At 50.8% G+C, this 23,129-nt stretch overlaps 7 protein-coding genes across 7 annotated transcripts; 4 read left to right on the top strand and 3 right to left on the bottom strand.

Moving 5' to 3' along the window:
* Window positions 1–2,527: 2,527 nt before the first annotated feature.
* BDW70DRAFT_49641 (putative serine/threonine protein kinase) lies at window positions 2,528–4,838 on the top strand. Its single transcript, XM_073744143.1, has one exon. It carries the CDS (start codon window positions 2,858–2,860, stop codon window positions 4,781–4,783), a length of 1,926 nt encoding a protein of 641 aa, XP_073596084.1. The 5' UTR covers window positions 2,528–2,857; the 3' UTR covers window positions 4,784–4,838.
* Window positions 4,839–5,963: 1,125 nt separating this feature from the next.
* BDW70DRAFT_150156 (uncharacterized protein) lies at window positions 5,964–11,421 on the top strand (the record flags this gene model as incomplete). The annotated part of the gene is made up of 7 exons (XM_073739111.1): window positions 5,964–8,266; window positions 8,303–8,512; window positions 8,825–8,995; window positions 9,079–9,168; window positions 9,940–10,270; window positions 10,344–10,556; window positions 10,612–11,421. 7 exons carry the CDS (start codon window positions 5,964–5,966, stop codon window positions 11,419–11,421), a joined length of 4,128 nt encoding a protein of 1,375 aa, XP_073596083.1.
* A 79-nt stretch (window positions 11,422–11,500) lies between these two features.
* On the bottom strand, window positions 11,501–13,717 carry BDW70DRAFT_168059 (ribosome biogenesis GTPase LSG1). The gene has a single exon (XM_073742364.1). The coding sequence runs from the start codon at window positions 13,688–13,690 to the stop codon at window positions 11,738–11,740; it is 1,953 nt and encodes a 650-aa protein (XP_073596082.1). The 5' UTR covers window positions 13,691–13,717; the 3' UTR covers window positions 11,501–11,737.
* A 133-nt stretch (window positions 13,718–13,850) lies between these two features.
* BDW70DRAFT_49626 (ribosome biogenesis protein LTV1) lies at window positions 13,851–15,719 on the top strand. Its single transcript, XM_073744142.1, has 2 exons — window positions 13,851–14,095; window positions 14,153–15,719. The coding sequence occupies exons 1-2, from the start codon at window positions 14,073–14,075 to the stop codon at window positions 15,588–15,590; spliced, it is 1,461 nt and encodes a 486-aa protein (XP_073596081.1). The 5' UTR covers window positions 13,851–14,072; the 3' UTR covers window positions 15,591–15,719.
* Window positions 15,720–15,973: 254 nt separating this feature from the next.
* On the bottom strand, window positions 15,974–17,694 carry BDW70DRAFT_150154 (CDP-diacylglycerol--glycerol-3-phosphate 3-phosphatidyltransferase; the record flags this gene model as incomplete). The annotated part of the gene is made up of 3 exons (XM_073739110.1): window positions 15,974–16,979; window positions 17,031–17,383; window positions 17,449–17,694. The coding sequence occupies 3 exons, from the start codon at window positions 17,692–17,694 to the stop codon at window positions 15,974–15,976; spliced, it is 1,605 nt and encodes a 534-aa protein (XP_073596080.1).
* Window positions 17,695–17,906: 212 nt separating this feature from the next.
* BDW70DRAFT_136001 (complex I NDUFA12 subunit family protein) lies at window positions 17,907–18,903 on the top strand. The gene is made up of 7 exons (XM_073736791.1): window positions 17,907–18,010; window positions 18,084–18,104; window positions 18,192–18,198; window positions 18,266–18,346; window positions 18,401–18,464; window positions 18,522–18,659; window positions 18,730–18,903. Exons 1-7 carry the CDS (start codon window positions 17,960–17,962, stop codon window positions 18,776–18,778), a joined length of 411 nt encoding a protein of 136 aa, XP_073596079.1. The 5' UTR covers window positions 17,907–17,959; the 3' UTR covers window positions 18,779–18,903.
* An 8-nt stretch (window positions 18,904–18,911) lies between these two features.
* BDW70DRAFT_49610 (putative filamentation protein (Rhf1)) lies at window positions 18,912–22,876 on the bottom strand. The gene is made up of 4 exons (XM_073744141.1): window positions 22,767–22,876; window positions 22,547–22,670; window positions 21,544–22,490; window positions 18,912–21,486 (listed from the first exon to the last, which is right to left on the bottom strand). The coding sequence occupies exons 1-4, from the start codon at window positions 22,770–22,772 to the stop codon at window positions 19,069–19,071; spliced, it is 3,495 nt and encodes a 1,164-aa protein (XP_073596078.1). The 5' UTR covers window positions 22,773–22,876; the 3' UTR covers window positions 18,912–19,068.
* Window positions 22,877–23,129: the final 253 nt, after the last annotated feature.

The raw sequence follows: 23,129 nt of genomic DNA, 5'->3' as shown, positions 1-23,129 counted from the left end.
ACTGGTTCAGAACATCCACCCAGCCACAGGTGTGCCGCTCAAGGCCAGCAAGTCCAGACTCAAATCTCCGCAGTTGAGCCAGCACGAGTCAGTAACCGCATCAGCATCTTCATCATCATCATCATCATCATCATCATCATCATCACCATCATAATATCATCCTCATCTGGATCTTGGGTGCTGCTGTTGCTGCCGGATGGCAAGCGCTGGCGGCTGGACAGCAATGTCTAGTTAGATAAGGGAATCCATGGACAGACCCTTGAGAGGCCTTTAGAGCGAGAGCCAGAACACCCCAGACAATTCGAGACATGGACGCAATTAGAACCGCGTTCACTGGCATTACTGAGCGACGATTGGTTTGCAGCCACAGGCCCACTCTGGCGCCTGTGCTGTATTCCCAAAGAGGCTTAGTGGCTACTGCGCCATCGGCCGAGGTGATGGCATTCTTGCTCTTCCCAGGCACCGAGATCGAGCCATCGACCACCGTGATCCGGTTTCACCAGGTGGAGTTCGTCAAGCAAGTTGGAGGGTCGGGAAACGGACTCGCATCCAAGAGCGTAAGGTGTCTGGCCTTGATTGATGGAGCCTATCCGGACCTGCAGCAGCTTGACGTTAGTTCGGATCCTGGGGACAGCCCTCGGGCTGAGATCCCTGTCTAATGCTGGTCGCTACTCATAGATAACTGCCTTATGGTCTTGTGCCTTGTATCAGATTATCGAGCAAAGGGACTGTAGAAACCACTGCTACGTTGCTAGCCCACGCTATCAATAAAATCCAAACGCTGCTTGGACCTGAAACTGTCTTGCTCTCAATTGACAATCTTCTCCGCACCCGCCCCTTCGATCCGTCCATATGGTCGATCACGAATTCAGGAGTCGTCATGCCCGCAATGGCTCTGAAACATACTTGCAGCCTGTTTTGGGAATCTAAATGGAATCTAAATTACAAAGCAGACAACAATCTGTCTTTGTCCCCTCCTGAGCCAGAGTTGAAATCGATCACGAGCCATTAATGAGATGATCCAGCAACCGTGTTTCTTGGGGATGAGTCTGATGACGGTGATGATGGAGGCGCCCGGTGGATTCTTCCGTCTTCCATCCATACAGGCTACCAACAGTCATCATCATCCAAGGAGACCAACCTGAAGGCTCAGGGGCCTGGGGGTGTGGGGCAGTGACCGAATGCAGTGATAGCCCACTACGTAGGCCAATGAAAACAGGCGCACTGGTGGAGTAAGCACACGTAGTGGTAACCGTACCATACCCGTATTTGTCACCTACATCATGAGTGAGCCTGTAAATAACGGTACTGCTAGTAGCTGCAGTGCTGCCGTTCTTCCTTCTGCTTCTTTCGCCCCTCAGCGCATCCGCCTATCATCCACCCACCACTCACTTATCATCCCCAGTCCGAGTACCTCCTTATCCATCTGCCTTCATACGTGTATCTCAATCGCTCTTACCTCCCCCTGCAACCTACAACTTCCGACTCTTCCTAACTCCTCACCCGTCATCCTCTCCTCCATTCCGCTTTCCTTCCATCCTCCTTCAGACTTCTATCTATCTTCCTTCGCCTCGTTCCTTCCTCATCTCCCCTTCGCGATCGCATCGTCGTACCTCTCATCACCTACAACTGCCGCTATCTCACCCTCGCCATATCATCACCCTTGCCGCGGAGCCATAGTACTATCCAACGCCGATATTTAGATCAGATTCTAGGTCTGCTCTTCAAATCGTGTGTACTGCCGGTCCTCCACTACCTAGCTTCTCATTGCCGCCGGAACGTGTCGTTATCTCAGATCTTCGAACGCCTTCCGTGACTCATAGAGGTCCACCATCCCGGACGAGCTCTAGGACCGCCAATCTGTCGTCGATCTCTGTCCAAGACCGTTCTACGTTGTGAACCTACAGGTCAAGTGGTGGGATTCGTGATAAATTCAAGAAATTGAGCCTGCTAGCTGTCATCTGACGCTGTCCGCTACTCGGCCGGCAGCTGGTCTTTGGCTCTTCTCGCTCGCCTAGCCTGGCTCTGAAGATCCTTTGCCAGCCGTCCAGAGCCTCAGATACCATTTCCAGCATTCGCCTAGTAGACCACCGCTTTCCATTTGAAGGCAATCTATGACTACTTGGCACCTAGCTGCTTCCATCGTCTGAGTCACGACCAATCCCAACCTTGAACCCGGAGTTCGAAGGCCATTCATAACGAGACGTCTTTTGTTTTTGTTCTTATACAACCCATATTCCGGTTACGATATTACGCAGCGTTTTTGTTCCATCTCATCTCAATCAACCCCGTGTTATTACCACCGTTGTCGTCCTTCGGATTCAATTACACTCCTTCCGCCGCCGATTCCCTTATCATTATATCGGTCTCCCACTTTCGACTGGACGATATACAAATGAAACTATAACGGTCTCTACAAATTTCCTTGCCTCGTTAACCCTGTCGGGTACTTCATTTGCGCCCCGCGCTGTCCGCCGTCTCTGTCTCTTTTCTGTCGATTGAATTTCCCTGCACTTATTTATATGAAACTTTGATATCAGAAACTCGGTCTTCCTTTTATCTCTTTTCTTTTTCTTTTTCTTCGTTTTACCAATCTCTTCTTTTGGTTCTCTCGGCGGTGAAATCGATTTGGAATTGCAGGCCGGCACTTTGCCTTCGATCAGCCTTCTACTTCGTTCTGTTCCGCATCGGTCTTGTCAGACGTCAGTTCCTGCATCGCAGCGCGCTTATAGAGCTTTCCGTCTCAACTACTGGCCCTGCTCCTCATCGTCGCCGTTGAGTTATTTTTTCTTCTGCTTTTGGACATCGACAGTTATATCTCTGGAAGATTACCGTCTTGTCCGATCAATTGCCAGTCATGGAGTCTCTTAAGAACAGTTTCATCCCGGGCCAGCTTCTAGATGGGCGCTTCCGCACCGTGGCCCCTCTCAATCATGGGTCGTTTGGCATGGTCTTTCTTGCAACCGACATCAAGACCGGCCGCGATGTTGCCATCAAGTGCATGCTGAAATCCTCGAATGATTCGTGGAACCCGTCTTCCAGCGATAGCCGGTCTGAGGAGCTTGACTGTCACCAACGCCTCGCATATCATCCTAATATTGTCAATCTTGTCCACCACTTCGAAACAGCTACTCACCTTTACCTTGTGTTGGAGTATTGTGCGAATGGAGACCTATACGAAGCCATCAGACTGAACCGTGGTCCACTCGAGACGGAGCATGTTCGCGAGTTCATGCTCCAACTTGTGAGTGCAGTGGAATTCATGCATGCTAATGGCCTCTATCACCGAGACATTAAGCCGGAGAACATCTTCCTTACTCAAGATGGATCCATGAAGCTCGGCGATTTGGGCCTAGCGACCCGAGAGGCCTGGTGTTACGAGTCATGTGTTGGAAGTGACCGCTACATGGCCCCGGAACAGTACGATCCTGCTAACAACGGATACTCTCCCGCGAAAGCGGACATCTGGGCTATCGGTATCTGCCTACTGAATGTTTTATTTGCTCGGAACCCATTTGCTACGCCAACCGAGTCCGACATCCTGTTTGCCGATTATGTTAGAGACCGACAGTCTCTCTTTGACATCTTCCCCAACATGTCTCAGGATACCTTTGAGATTCTGAGGATTAGCATGGCTCTTGACCCTGAGAAGCGGTCTCTCTCCGGCATCCGGGATGCCATCATGCGGGCTGTATCCTTTACTACGGATGATGAAGCTCTGGATGAATTCTGTACTGACGAGCGCGAGGTGGTTCCCGCAAGTGCCAATCGCGAACCCCTTCGGACTCCCTCCATCCAGAGTCCCCAAATCAATCAAGGCGACTCCTTCCCCTGGGCAAAGGCGCTCCAGTCCAGCCCACCACAGCCCATTCGACAGCTCTCCGCCATTCCCGACAACGAGAGCTACTCGGAAGACCTTTTCCCACCGTCCGAAACAGCCGGCACTTCTTGGTTCTCGGTCCATCATACTCCCTCCATGGCTTCGGTCTTGGAATCTTCTCTCGGAGACTCGTATCGGTCTACTGCTTTGCCAGTGCTTACAAAGGCCGCTCCTCGTTACCCGCCGCCCTCCGATCCTGTTACTATTACCGGATCTCTGCCTAGCCAGGCAGCCAAGCCTATCCCGTCTCTGTCAATGGTATTTGGGCGAAAGAACAAGAGTAGCGAGCAAATTTCTAAGAGCTGGAGCGACCTTTGGGAAGAGGAAGAATCTGAATACGAGGATACGGCTCTGAACCAACGGCGCGAACAGAACTCCCGTAGCTGGAGCCACGAGAGCACATCGGTGGACACGGACAGTTCCTTGGCAACATGTTTGCAAGATACTCGTTCCACTTCCGTTCTCGATTCCCGTAATGAGCCCTCGCGCTCGATCGAGCCGTCGAATAAGCCTGCAGAGCGCGTGCCTGTTGCCGTTGCCAAGGTCATCCCTTCAAACACTAAGGCGTCTCCGAAGAAGGCCAGTCTGGATAAGTGGGCTGCTTTAGGTGATAAGAGACGGAACTTTAAGCCGGCGGATCATTCTTTCGAGTCGAAACGTTTCCCTAACAACATGACATGGCGGAAGGATTGGGGTCTGGGTTCCTCAGGGTTTGATTATGGTTCTTGGGCTAAAAAGGAAAGCCTTGCTGTTCAAGATCGGCGCCGTCGTCAATTTCTCAATAGAGATTGGCGACGTGATTCCTTGGAAAGTCCGAAACATGTCAACATCAAGTCCGATTATCATGGCAGCATCGATGAGGACCTTGACCTCGTAGGAGGCTGGCATGATTTGCATTTGTAAGGGCTACACCCTGATTTATAAGCAATATCATCGCACGCCTTGTCTCCGTTCCCAGCCATTCGTGTCATGTTGTGTCTGTTCCATGCGCTCGAAGCCAAAGTCGGTTCTTCTCACATTCGATATCTCCCACCCTTACACAATTCAATTTTTTTTGCACAAAGAACCTGGTGTTTGTCAACTCTTATCTCGCGTTTCTTTTCTCTCATAGACCATGCTTTTGCTATCACCAAGCGCTGTTCGCTTTTGCTCTCCTGTATAATATAATGGCGCGAAATATCGAAAAGTGGTTTTGGGAGGCGATCCTTGTTTGAGATTGACACCATTTTCCTCTTCATCAAGGATATCGATATGTTGACGTCTTTCGCCTCACGCATGTTCTGTTAATTACAGTTTCAACATCACGAGCTGGCTGATGAATGGAGACCGGGAACGATGATTTTGCAGTATTATCAACTCTACTCAAAGGAAAGAAATGTTACGGGAAAAGCTTGTTCTTGATTCTACCCAGCAGGAGACAGTCCTGGCCTGGCGTTGGACTGGTTTCGATGTAATCTAGTTCTACTGGGTAGCCACGGAGAATACCTCTATAGTTCAAAAGTGACTCTCGTACAGCATTTATATTCTTTGTATTTGTAATTAGTAAGAAATACCTATATTATATATAATCAGCTCGGAATACGGCTGGACAGTAGGCTCCGGAGTATCTACTCCGAGCAATAGTGATAAGCCACCGGACAAATTTGCCTTGTCTCTGTTAGACTCTACATCCTACAAAGGACGGAGCATCAAGCGGTGAGGATCTGAACTTATCTTAGTTCTTTTTAAGCCCACCTTTGCTGTCCTCAAGTACCGTTGTCCACTCCTTTTCTTGTATCATATTCCTACTCCTTGTATATCATCGACTACGTTCTAGATATTGCTGAAATATTTCCGAATTCAGTCCCTAGTACCCTAGCTTGGCTATCGCCACCTGGCCAAAAAGGCACCCGCGACGCGAAACTACAATTACAGAACAAAGGTTGTCAGACGGTCAACCCCACAGAAACCGATAAGGGCTTCCGACTCTTACTCTAACACTCAGTCCCACTTATCTTTTCAGTCGGAGAAGGCTAGTTTTCTTATATCTCCATAGACTATGTTCGCGCAATGAGTCCAGTCTGAACCGAGCTTCGCGTTGACAATGCTGGCACCCCGGTGGCTTACGACGGCGATTTTCGTGTTGACCTATATTCAAAAATCCGGCGGTGACTCTCAGAAACAACCCGTATGCCTTACAAGGGACTGGAGGGAAGCCGCAGCTCCTCTGAAATGGCCCATCTGTGTTGAAACGCGATGGGATCGATGGCCGAACGGTGAACTGACGACGACACCGACACCAGCATCTCATAATAGCCTGAAATCTACCAGCGGATCAAGTTCGGTCTCGGTCTCGATAACGGTAGAACCAGTTTCAGTGTCCTCGTCGGCGGATCATGAATTGGATACCGAATCACCGCTCGACAACGTGAACTTTCTCTCTTTTGAAGACTGGAAAAAACAAAATCTCGCCAGGGCAGGACAGTCGGTGGAGAATATCGGCGGCAACCGGCGGGCCGGGACCGCAGAGAAGGACCGTCGACGGCCTATAGGTATAAACAATGCGCTCGACTCTCTAGGAGATGATGTGGAGATTGAGCTTGACTTTGGCGGCTTTGGGGCCGATGCGTCAGAGGCTGCAAAAACCGCGACTGACTGGGTTACTCATGTTCCTTCGCGTGGAAGCGGCGGGGCACAAGTAGTCCCGGATGCAGGCCGTGACACGGCCGAGGCTTCTGGGCAGGGTGTTCCTCATGCAGGAGGTGAGCGGTCAAAAGACGCTGGCACTACTTGCAAAGAACGGTTCAACTACGCGTCTTTTGACTGCGCCGCAACAGTGCTCAAGACAAACCCCGAGGCGAAGGGATCGTCGTCTGTCTTGATCGAGAACAAGGATAGCTATATGCTGAACGAGTGTCGTGCACAGAATAAGTTTTTGATTCTCGAGCTATGCGATGATATTCTGGTGGATACTGTTGTTCTCGCCAACTACGAGTTCTTCAGCTCGATCTTCCACACTTTCCGCGTCAGTGTCGCAGACCGCTATCCTGCGAAGCCAGAGCAATGGAAGGAGCTCGGAATTTATGCAGCGAGGAATACTCGCGAGATACAAGCCTTCGCGGTTGAGAACCCGCTCATTTGGGCGCGATACTTGCGAATCGAGTTTCTAACGCATTATGGAAACGAGTTTTACTGTCCGCTTAGTCTAATTCGTGTTCACGGGACGACAATGTTGGAAGAATACAAGCATGATGGAGAGGTGAATAGAGCTGAGGAAGAATTAGCTGGAGGTGTGGCAGAACCAGCCTCAGAGACAGAGACTGTCACGGAAGATGCCACGAAGACTGAAGTGCCGCCGCCGGAGGCACCCAGTTTTCACGTTGTCAACGCCGAAATACGCCCGCAAAAAATATGTCCGAATTTTGTTACTGGAGTTGAACTGGCATTGCTTGGTTCAGTAGATTCTCAAGCGTGTGGCATCAATGACACCTCAGAAGAGTCGCCCGCAACTGACGGGAACAAGCCAGTGCTTAGCAAAGCTTCATCAAGTCCAGTTATACCTTCAGCTGGCAATGCTGCCAAAGCTGTTTCTCCTGAAGCTGGAGATTATAAAGCCTCAGGCTCTTCTGGTGTCAATCCTCCTAATCCTGCGGATACTGCCGCCTCTGTTGCGGCTTCGTCAGAAACAGATTCTCACAATGCCACTTTTGACCCAGACACTCGTTCTACTGCTGCCTCTAGAGATGAGCAGGGTGTTGAGTCAATACGAACTACAACGCAACCGCCGTCCGCAAACCCAACAACACAAGAATCTTTTTTCAAATCGGTCAACAAGCGCCTTCAAATGCTGGAAACAAACTCAAGTCTGTCATTACAATACATTGAAGAGCAGTCACGGATTTTACGAGATGCATTCAACAAGGTCGAGAAAAGACAGCTTTCTAAAACCTCTACGTTTCTGGAAAACTTGAATGTGACTGTGGTCAATGAACTAAAGCAGCTCCGTGAGCAATACGACCAGGCATGGAGAAGCGTAGCGCTGGAATTTGAGCACCAGAGGATTCAGTACCATCAAGAGATACACTCCCTGAGTGCTCAGCTCGGAGTTCTCGCAGATGAGATAGTGTTTCAAAAGCGAGTGGCTGTTATTCAGAGCATCGTGGTGCTTCTCTGCTTTGGTCTTGTACTTTTTACCCGCGGCGCAGTTGGCAGCTACATTGACTTTCCCAGCGTGCAAAATATGGTCTCGCGGTCATACAGTCTACGGCCTTCCTCGCCCATCTTGGGGTTTGGGTCTCCTCCTGGAAGCCCCGGTTCGACGCGACCGACATCATCTTATCGTACCACCCCCGGTCATCGTCGACAGGTCTCACAAGACTCACAGGACGGGTCAGTCAGTCCAACTATGTATGCGCCTCCAACCCCAACTTCGGACGACTCGAGACTAGGACCAGACGAACGAGGGACTACATCGCCATCCCCGGAGGGAGCTCGGTCACTAGCCGAGGTTGCACCCCCGTTGCTCAGATCGAACAGTAGCCCACCCGATTTGAACGGAGAAAATGAAGGAGGGTGCGAGAAAAGCCACGAGGACCTGGACTCTGACTCAGAATGTTCTGGTTTTGAAACTGGGGGCGACGACACGTTGGCAGAGTGAGGCTGTGGATAGATTGTAAAATATCTATATACACAAGTAACAAGTAATTGTACCTAGAGCGTAACTAATGAGACCATGACGGAATGATTTGAACCATGACATATGCGCAGATCGCTGGTAACTGTCATGATGCAACACTGTCCGACAAGTGGGTTCCCGAAAATAGCGCGTTGCCATGACAACAATCTATTGTGGGCTTCTCTCGGTTTTTCTTGAACAATGCAGGTTGACTCTCCCACCATTACCATTGTCTCTATCATTGACCTCAAGACCCTGAAGGTTTTTTTTGTTCCATTATACAGCTAAAGAAACCCTCAATCACAGACCTCCAACATGAACTCCAACCCGCTGACTGCCCGCTCGCCCAACACCCACCTCGCCGTTTCCAACGAGCAGGACCTGAAGACCGCATCATCAACCACCGATCTAATGGACTACCACCGTCAGAAACTACAGGGGAAGATCGAGAACCAAGACAAGTACGTTTTTGTTTATTTGACACATCGAGACTGGCTCATGTTGGCCGATGGGGAAAGAATCAGATGCTAACGCAAAGCTCTAGACAACAAGCAAGTTACGTCTCTCCATCCGACGACATCATGAGTCCTTGTTCGAAGAAGTTGAGCGATCTCAAGGGGAAGCGATTCAAGAAGTATGTTAATATGTGACTTCCCATTTCATAATTCCTCGCTTCCCTATTCTGCCTTATTCCGTGTGTGATGCTAACAAAGTGGCCTCCCAGCGCCGGAAAACCCCAATCGCTCTTCGCCAAACTGGGCAAGAAGAACTTTGAACAACAGTCGTCCGCCGCGGCCGAGAATACCGAGAAGAGCCCTTGATTCAGATTGGTTTTGCTCTCTTGATGTTTACATGTCTGGCTGGCGCAGGTCGTGGGAGTTGATTTTCGGTCATTCTTGCCTTGTCTTGTAATAATACGACTCTGGGATGGTTGGATGGATTGATTTTTGGAATTGTTTCTTGTTTTACTTCCTGAGATCTGGGACCTGGATGGCTTGGTTGGGTTGTTTATGAATTCTAATGGCTCGTTACTGATATCGGGGTTCTGGCCGATAGTCTATTGATTGCGTTTCTGACAATGCTTCCGATGGAAAACGACTTGGTCAACAGTGCCGATTGATTCCTCGGCATAATAATGAGTCATCAACCTAGTTTGCAACTTAATCCAGCGTAGAGCAAGATGATAAAGGTGAGGGTTCGCTAACGCAGCCGAGATTGACCTCGGCTTCTCCGCAATCTGCCATCTCCAAGCTTGACCATTTCGCTGCTTTTTAGCCTCCTGCCCCCCACCTCCTTTCCTCCTCCACACTCTTGATCCTTACCTCCTTATCATTTCACTATCATGTCTGCCTCGACTAGAATCCCCCTTATCGCTCAACCCTTCGTCAGCGACCGGGCCAAGAAGACCCTGGATCTGGTACTTCCCCGCACCATTTCCCCGGCCTCCGGCCTCCACTCTGAACAACCAAAAGTCTAACCAACAAGTTCAGGTCGAAGAATTCGTCGAGAAAGAATGCATCCCCGCCGAAGCTCTTTTTTCCGCGCAGCTCGGCACCGGTGAGCAACGATGGAAGACCAACCCTGCCGTCATGGAGGAGCTCAAGACAAAGGCGAAGAAGATTGGTCTATGGAACATGTTCCTCCCTAAAAGCCACTTCTCGCAGGGTGCTGGGTTCAGCAATCTTGAGTATGGGCTTATGGCGGAGTACCTGGGGAAGAGCAAGGTTGCGAGTGAGGTGGGCTTCCCCGCATCTGGACTGCGCCGGGCTATCTCAATTACTTCTGGGGTACTAAGATGTCTTTTGGCAGGCTACGAACAATGCCGCGCCTGATACGGGTAACATGGAGGTCCTGGCCAAGTATGGCAATGACCAACAGAAGGCGCAGTGGTTGACGCCTCTGCTGGAGGGAAAAATCCGGTCTGCGTTCCTCATGACGGAGCCAGATATTGCTTCTAGCGATGCGACGAATATCCAGCTTGAAATTCGGCGCGAAGGGAATGAATACGTTCTCAATGGCTCGGTATACTCTCCCAAACCTTCTTTATCGAATCTGAACTAATAGAGTGTACCTATAGAAATGGTGGTCCTCAGGTGCCGGAGACCCCCGCTGCCAGATCTACCTCGTCATGGGCAAGACCGATCCCCGCAACGCAGACACCTACAAGCAGCAGTCCGTCCTTCTGGTACCTGCATCCACCCCTGGCATCACCATCCACCGCATGCTCAGCGTCTACGGCTACGACGACGCCCCTCATGGCCACGGGCACATCACCTTCAAGAACGTCCGCGTTCCGCTATCCGCCATGGTTCTCGGCGAAGGCCGCGGCTTCGAAATCATCCAAGGCCGCCTAGGACCTGGCCGTATTCACCACGCCATGCGGACAATTGGCGCCGCCGAGCGCGCAATTGACTGGCTCATTGCACGTATCAACGATGACCGCAAGAAACCCTTTGGGCAGCCGCTCTCCTCACATGGGGTAATCCTCGAGTGGCTCGCCAAGTCACGTATCGAAATCGACGCCGCGCGTCTAATTGTGCTTAATGCGGCGATCAAGATCGACCAGGGCAATGCCAAGTTTGCGCTTAAGGAGATTGCGCAGGCGAAGGTGTTGGTTCCGCAAACTGCATTGACGGTTATCGATCGTGCTGTGCAGGTGTATGGCGCCGCGGGTGTGAGTCAAGATACGCCGCTGGCTTATCTGTGGGCGATGGTGAGGACGCTGAGGATTGCGGACGGGCCGGATGAGGTGCATTTGCAGCAACTTGGAAAGAGAGAGAACAAGTCGAGGCGGGAGGAGGTTACAAAAAGAGTGGCTTGGCAGAAGGAGCAGAGTGATAGGATCCTGACTGCGAATGGGTTCTCGAAGTTGAAGAGTCTTCTCTAGCTTTGGCTCTTTCGATAGCGTTGTGACGAGCCTTTTATCACATACAACTCGCACATAAGAAATATAAGCGAAACTTAGCTTTGTCATGCAAATTTCGTATACACCATTGAGTAATCAGGACTAGTAAACCGTAAGTGGTATGTATAAATGGAGTTACTTGAAATATTCCGTTCAAGAGAGATAATCAGGTATAACCAGACGCCATCTAAACCCGCCGTCATCATAGTCGACATATAGAGGAAATCCAAAGAAAAAAGAAAAAAGGAATGAGTGAAATGCTTTTATATCATCACCACTCGCCAGCGAGCTCAATCATTCAATAGTCATCATCTGCCGCCGTCTTCTTGCCCTTCTTCTGATTCTTATGCTTGACCTTAAAGTGTTTCTTTGAAGGCCCCCGTACCTCAGAGACATCAACGCCGCGCTCTAACGCAATCATAACACGCTCCTTGCGCCCAGTTAGCGGCTTCCGAATCTGCTGGCCCTGCTCTGTGTACTTGGCATTGAAAGGCATCGTCAACCGTCCGCCCGAGGACGACGAACCGGGACCGAAGAAGCCTTTGTCAACCGACTGGGATTTACGGCCTTGCACGGGGTTTTTGGATGAGGAAGACGCAGAGGCTTGAGCGGCTGCGAGCATTGCCTGCCGGCGGGGTGGGAGGTGTGCCCAGTCGTAAAGGTCTTTATTGAATTCAGCAGGATCGATTGGTTCTTCGCCCTCTGCTTCATTGGCAGGAGGCGGGTGGCAGAAAAGGAGTTTGCCATTGACATAATCCTTTAATATGTAACGGGCTGCGCGGGATTCATCGGGTTGACCTTGTCCTGTTGTAGCGAAGCCGCGGGCGCGGGCGTAAGCGCGGAGAAGGTCGTGGGCGGTTGGCTCGCCCGTGCCACCTTCCTCGATCGGGCGAGTATGGATGGTGACGCCGTACACGTCCTCGAGGAAGTGTTTGGGAATACGCTTGGCGACGAGGCCGGCTGGGCCGGTGAACTCGCGTTGCTGGTCGATGGGGAGGACGCCGTTGACGACGAGCTCGGCCTTGGTGGAGGCGAAATTGGGGAAGACTAAACCGGGACAATCGCAGAGCATGATTTCGGGGGAGAGGTAGAGGGTTTGAAAGTGCTTCGTTTTACCCGGAGTGGAGGAAACGGAGACTTTTTTTGCACCGAGCAGGGCGTTGATTGTGCTAGATTTTCCGACGTTGGGATATCCGACGAGACCAATGACTGTCTTTCTAGGCTTGGAATCACCATCTTGTTCATCTTCATCGTCTTTTGTTGCATCTGGCGCGTTTGAAAGGAAAAGCTCCTCAAGCTCATCCACATCTAAGATACTGGTTCGCTTGGGAGAGGGCGCTTTTGTGCCGCTGGGAAGATCGACGCCTCCGTCGGCTTCCTTCTCCTCGGATTCCTGTAGATTCAGACCTTCCGTACGTTCCGTCAGCGACTCGGTATCTTCATCCTCGCCTTCATTCTCGCGGGCTTCGTTAGCCTCTTTAGCCATCTGTGCGGAGAAGAAACGAAATTCAATCTGGTTGCGCTCAAAGTAGTCGGCCCACATTTCGCGCTGTTTGTCAGTCAACATATCAGCCTTGTTGACTAGTAGTAGGTTTCGCTTCTTGGGGTCGATTTCCTTGACGTAGGTTTCGAGGTCCTCTGAGCGAAAGAGGAGAGGGTTTCGGGCATCAACAATCTGCACAACAATATCGGATCGTTCAATCACTCGCCACAGCTGACGCCAAACCTCGAGATTCCGTTCGAACGGCGTCATCAAGAGATCGTTGTTCTCCTGCAGTTCCGCCAGCCCCCGTCGCCAGTCCATGAAACTCTCACGCTCCATAGCATCAAGCTCGTTCCGGGTGGTCGACGCATCCCACGCCGGGCGACGCGGAACCGTTAGGCGGCCTTTGTTCTTCTTGTGTTTTCGCAAAGCTGATTTCTCTTCCGCGGCCGAGAGCAGGTAGGGGTTCTTCTGGTCCGTATGGATGATTTGAACGTTGTTCATCTTCTCAGCCGTGAAATCGGTACCAGCCAGCTCGGCGGTGGTCAAAAACTCGTCTAACGCCGCTTGTTCCGTGATACTGCGCATCTTAACCCAAGAAGCCTCTTTGGCAGAGTTCGTGATGTAGGTTTCGCCATTCATATCTTTGCGTGCAATTCCAGCATTGTGAGACGACTTCTTCATGTTAGAGGCCTTTCCTTTGCCGAAGCGATCGTTCATGAGGCTCTGGCCGAGCCCCACCGAGTTTTTGGATTTTGCCAGCACCATTTTGGACCGATATGTAAGGAGTAGGTGCGAGGTGAAGTTGTTGAAGAAATTGGATTTCTAATAGTTTCGGCCTGGCAGAAAAAACCCCGCGGAAGAATGGCTGACTCAGCATATACTTTCTCTCTGTTTGACAGTGCTTCTGAAATCAAAGAATATAACAGAAAAACAGAGCTTAGGAGATTTTAAGATGGTATCCCTTCCTCTTGATATAATATAGATCCTACTGCCACTTCTGTTCAGTTCTCTGTTGTCAGCAAGGAGGGGTCTACAACACGTGACCCACCACCGCCCGCAATTTTTTTGGATAGCTTCAGTTTTTATCTTCGAGTTTCAGCCCGATCTTTTCTCCGGTCAATCCTGTTAGTCAAGGTCATCGTGCAAAATGCCTCCCCGAAAGCAGTGGATGTATGTTATATCTTATACAAGTTTCTCAACGCCGTTCCTTCGCTAACATTCCTCTAGCGATAAGAAAAACGCCACTACTTATCAACTCTTCCATCGTTCTCAGAATGATCCCCTCATCCACGACCCCGAAGCGCAAGACCGTATTCTTCATCCTGTCTATGGCCCACCTGCTCAAGCGCCAAGTACATCCTCAGCAAGTACATCTTCAGCAGGTCGTGCTAAGCACTTAAGCGATCTTGCCAGTGAATTCGGGAACGATTCCATTCGCAAGAACGAGGGTGAGGCAGCCAACTATGGCATCTACTTCGACGACTCGAAGTATGACTATATGCAACATATGCGAGAGTTGGGTACTGGAGGCGGTGCCTCGTACTTCGTCGAAGCGACGACCAACAAGGACAAAGGCAAGGCCAAGTCCTTGAAGCTGGAAGATGCACTTGCGCAGACTTCACTAAATGACGATGACACACGAAGTAACTGGGGTAGTCGTAGTACTGTGGGCTCTGCATATGGAGCATACTCTACTGCTTCTACATACTCACGAAAACCGACCTACCAGGACCAGCAAGACGTGCCGGACTCCATTGCGGGTTTCAAGCCGGACATGGATCCTCGACTTCGAGAGGTGCTTGAGGCGCTTGAGGATGAAGAATACGTCGACGATAAGGATGATGATGATTTCTTTGGTGAGCTGACTGCTGAAGGGCAGGAGATGGACCCTGGTGACTGGGAGGATACTTTGTTCGACCACGACGAGGAGGACGAAGGTTGGGAATCCGATGCTACAGAGAAAGCACCCGTCCAGCCAAGTACCTCATCCCAGAAACAGGAATCCGACGTCGCACCCGGAGAACTCCCAGAACACGATGCCCCGGCACCTGACATGAATCCTGACGACCAAGATTGGATGCGCGAATTCGCCAAGTTCAAGAAAGCTGGAAAGACCAAAACCACGCCCGCGGCTCCCCCTAGCATTGTCCCATCCGAACAGCGCAGCACCCTTGCCTCTACAGTCTTTACAGCAGGAGGAACACCAATCCGTCGGAAAAAGCGCAAGGGCGCCCTCACCAACCCCTCCGCCTACTCCATGACATCTTCCTCTTTAGCCCGTACAGAAGGTCACCGCCTTCTAGATGACCGGTTCGAGCGTCTCGAAGCGCTATACGCCCTCGACGAGGAGGAGGAATACGATGACTCCATGTCCATGGTTAGCGGCATGACTGGAATGACCGACATGTCGACCGCCTCCTCACAAGCTCCTAGTCTCATTGACGCGAATGGCAACGCAGTCGCGCCTCGCCACGACTTTAACAACATCATGGACGATTTCCTAGACGGGTGGGATAATAACACCAGTGCACAGGCCAAGAGAAAGGGCGCAAAGAACAAGCGTGGCAAGAACGGCAATGAAGCGATTGGCATCCGGATGTTGGATGAGATTCGGCAGGGTCTGGGTCCTGCGAGAGTACCGGGCCGGGTGTCTGGCAAGGTTTGAAGTCACTTTCTCTCTTAGTCTGGGAGAGCGTTCAATTGACGATTTCAATGATATCCCTTTCTTGATGCTCATGATGGTTTAGAGCTTGGTTCAAGGCGTTTTGGGAGGATTTTCATTTCCTCATAGACCGGGTCAGGTACATAAAAGTCTTCGTACTAAATTTGATGATGATATACCTCGAAAATGAATGAAATATTATGGAGGCTTCTTTCTGCTCCAGTTTTGAATAAACTCTATTACGTCCATATCCAGCCTTCATCATACCAATAACCTGAACGGTCGATTATTCCGATCCCGCAACGGCTTTCTATAGCTTGAATTACATCTCTATCATGGCTCTACATATATACAGACCTCATTTTAAGACGCTTAGTCTAATTCAATCATAAAGCCCCCCCAACTTTCTCAACAATCCACATCGCCAGCCTAACATTCCACCTAACCCTCCTCTCCGTCCTTCTCAAATCATCTCTTGATATCGCACTTGCATCGGTCTGCAACCAATCCGTTTCAGCCTTCAACCTCCTCTTCAATCCCTCATCCCCCGTAACAACCAGGGCCCCGACCTCTAGATCCAAACCGTAACTGCGTTTTGTGTAATTGCTGCTTCCAACAAAGGTCAGACTAGGGTTCTCTTCTTTCGGTAATGTGACCCAAAGTCCTTTGGCGTGGTACGTCCAGCCACCTGGTTCGCCGACCGTGCCACGGCGCCATTCTTTCAGTTCGATGAAGTTCGTCGCCTGCGCGGCGGCGACTCGGTCGAGAAATCGGGCTGAGAGATGGGTGTATGCTGCTGGGAGCATGCCGGATATACCTGAGGAGCCGTAAAAGCCGTTTGCCCAGGGTGAAGCGGTTAGAACGGTGCCGCGAGTTGTTGAGGATGCTTGGGCGGTGGATGGGGAGGTGCTTGCTATCAGGAGGGACGATAGAACGGGATGAATATTGAAATAGCCCGCAGTGAAGAGCCATTGGGCGCCAGAAAACGCTGGTGAGCTGGAGAGGAGGCGTAAGATTGTTGTAACGGCAGGAAACTCGGTGGAGGTGTCGGGCTTCAGCAGAGGTGTGAACTGAGCTACTGGGTACACGAATGTTTGGCTGGGGGATTTGGGTTCGAGGGCCGTATTCCTGACCGACGGCTGGATGATTGGTTTCAAGACCGTTGAAGCATAGCCAATAAAGTTTTCTGGGTCATCAAGAGGCGAACAAGCACCATTAGCACTAGGCCAATGGAGAACGTATCCGGCCTTATTCTGAGGATCGTGAAGGACTTTAAAGCTGAGGCTGCAGACTGCATCGTGAATGCGCGCATAGTAATCGGCCAGTTCCTTCGAGTTGAAGACATGATAACGATCTACCCGATTCGTGAAATAGTCATTTGAAAGGTTTGCCCTGCGCGGTCGTTAGTCGCCGAGTTCTTCTCTTCTAACAGCAAGCACTCACCCAGAGAGAATAATTTCGTCGTCAAAACCGTAGAGCTTCATGTGCTGCAGTCCCCAGCCCTCATTTATCCGTCGAGGAATCCATTTCTTCCGCAATCCAGTCAAATTCGGTGTATGAAACATCCGAATATCGACCCGGTCCGGACCATGTTCTGCGACTAGTGACGCCAGAAGAGAAGCACACGAGGGGTTCGGCGACTCTCGAGTCCCTCGCAAAGCATCGGTGAGAATCGAGACTCGCAGATCGGGGTTGTCGCGGAGAGCTTGGTTCACGGTCTGAATCAATTCATATTCCGTTTTGCCGATATATAACGTAGAGAGGAAGATGCGCTTTCGAGCTTTACGGATTTTTTTCTAAGCACCGATATAATATCCCCGGATTAGCCCTCGCTCGTCGTCATAATAGAACCAGTTCGCACCTTGAGCGTAGTATAAAAACTCGCAGGAGAGTCCAGAATGGTTATCCGCGACGCGGGGATCTCAAAGCACGGCGATATTCGATCCAGCTCCGTCGTCATACTTCCCAGCGGTGACGCACTCGAAGGAGCAGTTGTACCTGTTGGGGACGGTATATGCGATGAAAAGCTGCGCTCCCAGAACTTCCGCCGCACCACAGGGCTGCGCGCAGCGCACCGGAGTGTATTGCCACCAAGACGCCCAAACATCGTATATGTTTGCTATAATGCAAGCGCCGCAGCCCAGCAAAAAGCGGATTACAACGACAATTGCGACAGGACTCGAGCATATGGAATACTTTCTTGTCCTCCGCGGCCAATTATGTACAGTGTGCAAACAGTGCAAACAAAAGCCTGACGCTAGGCCGGATCAGGCCTTTACAACTTCCGAGCGGAAACCGACAACCCAGGAGGACGACGACATTCATTCTCTTGGTTTGCTTGAATCAAGCTCCACAACAGCACATCGCTCAAGATGTCGACTATTCTCCGAACCTTGCGAAATCTCAGAAGAATTGGCTTCAAGGTGGGCTATTCTGCGACCGAAACAACTGCGCCAATAGGTACTGCACGATTGCTAACGTCCTTTCTACGTGTAGGAATATGGCCACCAAATGCAGGTATGCAGTTCTTAGTCTCGCGATGGTTGAATTTTAGGGTGTATGTTTTGTGCGTCGTGATATTAATACTGGGCAATGGGCATATAGTACATCGGTATGGCTTCCTATATCTTTACCCCTCTGCTCCGAACCGGCCAGCGACTGACGCAATACAATTCCAGGTGATACCAAAGCCGGTACTCTAATTGGCACCGACCGCTACGGCAACAAGTACTACGAGAATATGGAAGAAGAACTTCCCCGTGAGTTGAGTTCGAGCGCAAGTTACTTCGGCTGGTAGCGCTGACTGAGGGAAGTCCGAACTCGCTGGGTTGATTACAAGCAGAAAGAATACGACCCCTCGCAGATTGAGCCTGGCTGGTGAGGAATCCTTACTCTCAAAATCAGCATAAGATAATGCGTACTGACTCGGTGCAGGCACGCCTGGATCTCGTACATGGTCGACACTCCTCCCACAAATGACAAGATCATGCAGCTTGGTGTTCGACCCTGGGAGCTGCGGGAGCACAGACCGACTTTGACTCTGAGCCGCGCTGCATTCAAGACCTATTCGACGTAAGTACACCATTGAGGACATTCCACAAACCGCGTATCGAACATTTAAATAACCGCGTTACTCTTCTAGAACCAAACCCAAGTATACAGCTTGGAACCCCGTTGCTGCTCCCCGGTAAATCCGTTTGAGGTTATTCCATCAGTTGGATTCTCTCAAGCTGCCCGCCGGACTGTTTGTGGCCAATGTGTAAATAAAGTTGTTGCTATTCTGTTTCCAATTGATAAAGACATATTTACAAAAATTTATGGTTTGTACCTGCTGCACTATAATAAGACGATCTTTTATCAAGGTATCATATTGCGACGGCGGCAAATGGCGAGAAATGCAATTTTAGAGAGCACATGGACCAAGAAACGCCCCAACAAAAATGATGACAACCAAAAACAGCGTGATTGCTTCAAGGCTCAATTATAGAACATATGCACCTGAACCTATGTTGGACCAGTGACGGATCGGTCGTCGATCCTCGAGCTCGATACACCACCACAACACTTCTTTTAGCTTCTGTGTTTGACCGGTCGCCTCGTATGCTCGGGAAAGGGCGAACCACGCCTCTGAATTATCCCATGAGGTCCCGCGTCTAGTCAGAGCCGTTAGCAAGTTACAGGCCCGTTCCCGGGCGGCGATTCGGTTAACTAGTATGGGTTCTTCATCTTCCGCGATAGGGTCCGGTTCCTCAGTCTTTGGTTTGACTAAGTCAGAGACTCCGGCTCTGCTAAGGCGCCTGCTCTCAGCTGATCTCTTGACCGGTGCTGGAGTCATCTCTGGCAGACCCGTTTCTACACCCGGCTCTGGAGGCTGAAGAGGAAGTTTCTGGTCCCAGATATCCAGAAGCAGATTCGCTAAGCTGATGGTTGCCTTCGGATGGTCAGCATTGTATAGCAACGCTTCCTCGAAATGCTCCATTGCGTCATGGGGGCGCGACTGCGCATTCAACAATAACCCGCGTTCAGCGTAGATATCAGCCCAGAGTTCGTCAGAGCTCTTGGGAATAGCCCACCCGCGCTCCCGGAATGAGCGGGCGGAGGCGTCTTGTGACGCCGTGAGAGTCTCTATCCGCTTCAGGTATTTTGAAGCTTCATCACATGCCTCGGCAGCATCCTCAAAGGACGAAGCCCGCCGAAAAAGACCGGCGATAAGCAACCATATCTTGACAAGAATACATAGAGCATGCTTTTGGGCTTGAGTATGCGGGAACTTGGTCAACGCTCCTGTGGGCGACTCAAACCCGTAGGATGTTGGCAACCGAATGTCCTGCTCCAGCGGCTGATCCTCATGGCCAGCGGGTTGATCCAGGTGCGTATGTTTCATATTATGCGCGATGGGCCCCAGTGTTCGCTTTGCGCTCTGTGGCTGATCGGCAGCTTGGGAGACAGCACTACGCACCATTTCTGGGCTAGGTATCTCCTGCTCACGGTGCTGTCCATTAATTTCGCCACGTTCAGGACCATATTGGCTAGCGCTATCGCCATTAGGATTTCTTGAGTCTAGGGTAGAATCAGTTTTCTTGACTGTGCTGCTGCGCTTACGCAGTTTCCGGGACTCCGATCTTGCTAAAGAAGCATGACCATCAACGACATTTGGATCGTTTTCGTCTGTCACGTGTATTGAGGGCGCACCATCGAGGTGGAGAGAGAGAGCCTGAGGCGATGGCTGACGTGGAGCGTCAGCCTTGAATTCACCGTTCGGCAAAGTCTTTTGATCTGGCACGCGGGGAGGTTTGTGCCGTCCAAAAATGCTGCCGCGGAAGCTTCTCACGGTACCGGAAGAGCTTTTCGGCCGGACAGATAGATCTGTCTTCGTGTTTGATTGAGTTTCAGGCTCAAGATCCAACGTGTGGAAAAGGGTACCGAAAAGGCCGAGGAGCTGGTCGCTATGGTTGAGGGCAGCCTCAGGACCCTCCAAAACCTCCACAAAAGCGAGTTGGGTCATGCGAGTTTCAATTATACGCTCCTTTTCTCGGTTCCGTAATTGATCAAGGAGCGCCTTTCTTAGCATTGTTTGTTCCTGCGCGTTGGTTTGGTGTTTGGGGGGCCTTCTGTCACTGTGGGCTAGAGAGGTAACCGCGGCGGGAAACTGTTCAAATGCAGCCTCGCACGAGCGTTCCGCAATATCATACTCCTGTTTCGCACTCAAGAGTAGTGCCAGAAGGTGCCATAATGGTATCAAGTCCCGCTCACGGCTAAAAGCCGACGTGGCTTCGGGGTCCTTGTTTGACGACAATGCCGACTTAACGTAGTCGATTGCAGCATCAAGGTCCCGATTCTCGGCCAACAGTAGAGATAGAGTATAGAGGGACGCATAGTTGAGCTGATCACCTAGTTCCGGGGCAATGCTTCGTTCTAGACACTCAATGGCCTCAGCGCGAATATCATCGCGATTTTCGTTCACTGGCGTCCAGCTTGCCCAATTGGCAAGACCAATACCAATGGCACGGTAGGTTGCACTGATATCAGCGGGCGAAACGGTGTTGGGGTCAAAAATCATTTTCCTCCCCTGCCCTTCCTCGCTATCCGTAACATGGTTGCTGATGAACTTCTTCAATATCGTGGTGAGGTCTCGAGCCTTTTCCGCCTCTTTCTCAGAACCATAAGAACATAAAATGGTGACACTTTCTGAAAGTGTTCGCATGAAAACGCCATCATCCTCCAAGTGCTCGTTCGGGACCGACTTCTCTGCTCTTTCCTTGGCGCCAGTGACGATTTCTATATATGAGTCAAGCGCTTTGAATGCGAGATCGAACTCGGCCAGTGCTGAATGAACATGGAAGAGACGCCTCAAAATCAAAAATGAATGATATGTTCGAGTTGCAGCACGGTAAAGAATCTAATTCACCCAATCAGTATATGAGTGCCTATAGCTCAAATCCCACACGGCACATACCTCGAGAACATTCTTCCCCAAAGCATGCTGGCCACCTTCTCCGAGTTCGTCGTCATGCCATTGAGGGCCACATAGTCTTTTCCAGTTTTGAATGACCTGCTCCACCCAAGCCTCGATAATTTCGTTTCCACTATCGGCTGCAGGAAATTTCGCTTCACGGAGTAGATTAGCCTCACATATGGCCTCTACGCGTCGTAACTCAGTGGCAAGCTGCGGTCGCTCGGGGCCTTGCGTCGGTGCAGTATATGGTAATTCATGTAAAAGGATGGCGGAAAGGAGATCATAATAGGACTTCCATATGGATGATTTTGGGACAGACTCTGGGGAGCTCTCATTTTGCATGCCAGATGCGCTCTCCCCTGGCTTGATGGAGGGATGAGAGGACCACGCTCGGAAGATCCTTAAGGCAATTCCCACCAGTTCACCATCTGCTGAGGCGATATCATTGCAGATTTCCTCTCCTGCAATCAATGCGCCGTCCGCTAACATCTTCTCAGACCAATACAGAAATTGGTTTGACGAAGATCCTAGGTTCGTGCTGTTCAACCAGGGGACGAGAGAATTGAACACTTGCAGTGCCTCTTGAGGCCCCGAAACCTGATGCTGTGCAGCTCCTTTGATATAGCAGCCTTTGAGAAAGCAAGCTCTGGTCCATGGCGACAGTTCATCACCTGTAGCCGTCAGGGTGTCCAACTCCTCTTTGAAGTCTTTGGGAAGACGTGCCGCAGCCAATCCCGGTTCATTCAGCGTGTAGTGAACCCATCCTAGGCAAACCTGCGCCTGGAATATCTCCTGTTTCGACCCATCCGCCTTGTCAATCGTGGAAAGGAGCGATGGTATTAATTCTGATAAATCGGTAGGGGAAGAGGACGGAGGGCTTGCGGTTGACTGTGTTTTGTGGAAGTGAGAGACGATCTGATACTCTGCTCTAGCTACGTCAAGGAAGCCTATCCTCACTAGCGTTAGAATGCGAACTCGGCCAAAAGGGACGACAGGTATTTACAAGTCTTGTGAGGTGCATGTTTGTTGACCTTCCGGATCAATTCAGGAACCTCATCCCATTTATTTTGACTTCGAGCATTATCCAGGGCAACCACATAGCGATGGCCCTTTTCAGACTCTCGCAACTTGAACATTTGTTAGCAGAGTTGAGGATTAGACCGGTGACGTAGCGGGGCTGCAAAGAGCACAAGGGGTGTGAGTGAGCGATGTACAACACTTACACTCATTGTGAAGGAGGATCGGAGTTGTAGGAGGCACGGCAACGGAATCTAGGGGAGGGGGTCCAGTTGGCAAACCGCTGTCCATCACGAGCGCCGTCCCCAAGGCTCGAAGTTTGCTAGGTAGATAACTGGGATACTGGGGAGGGATCCTTGCACAAGTACAACCACGACGAGGACGACGACGACAGGCCCCAGGAACAGGAAGATCGCTATTATTCGGCCAGGGGAGATCCGCTGTATCAACTTGTATCACGGCTGTATTTTACGTTCCGAGGCTTCATGTGGTGGTCCGAGCTTTGTTATCGCTCAACCGTATCAAATTTATTTTTCAGCAACTTTCTGCGGGCTAGGTTAAGAGCTATC

The sequence above is a fragment of the Aspergillus foveolatus genome (genome assembly GCF_047715535.1).
Source record: "Aspergillus foveolatus strain CBS 279.81 unplaced genomic scaffold BDW70scaffold_23, whole genome shotgun sequence".
In the NCBI taxonomy this organism is placed as follows: domain Eukaryota; kingdom Fungi; phylum Ascomycota; class Eurotiomycetes; order Eurotiales; family Aspergillaceae; genus Aspergillus; species Aspergillus foveolatus.
This window is presented reverse-complemented; position numbering and strand designations above follow the sequence as displayed.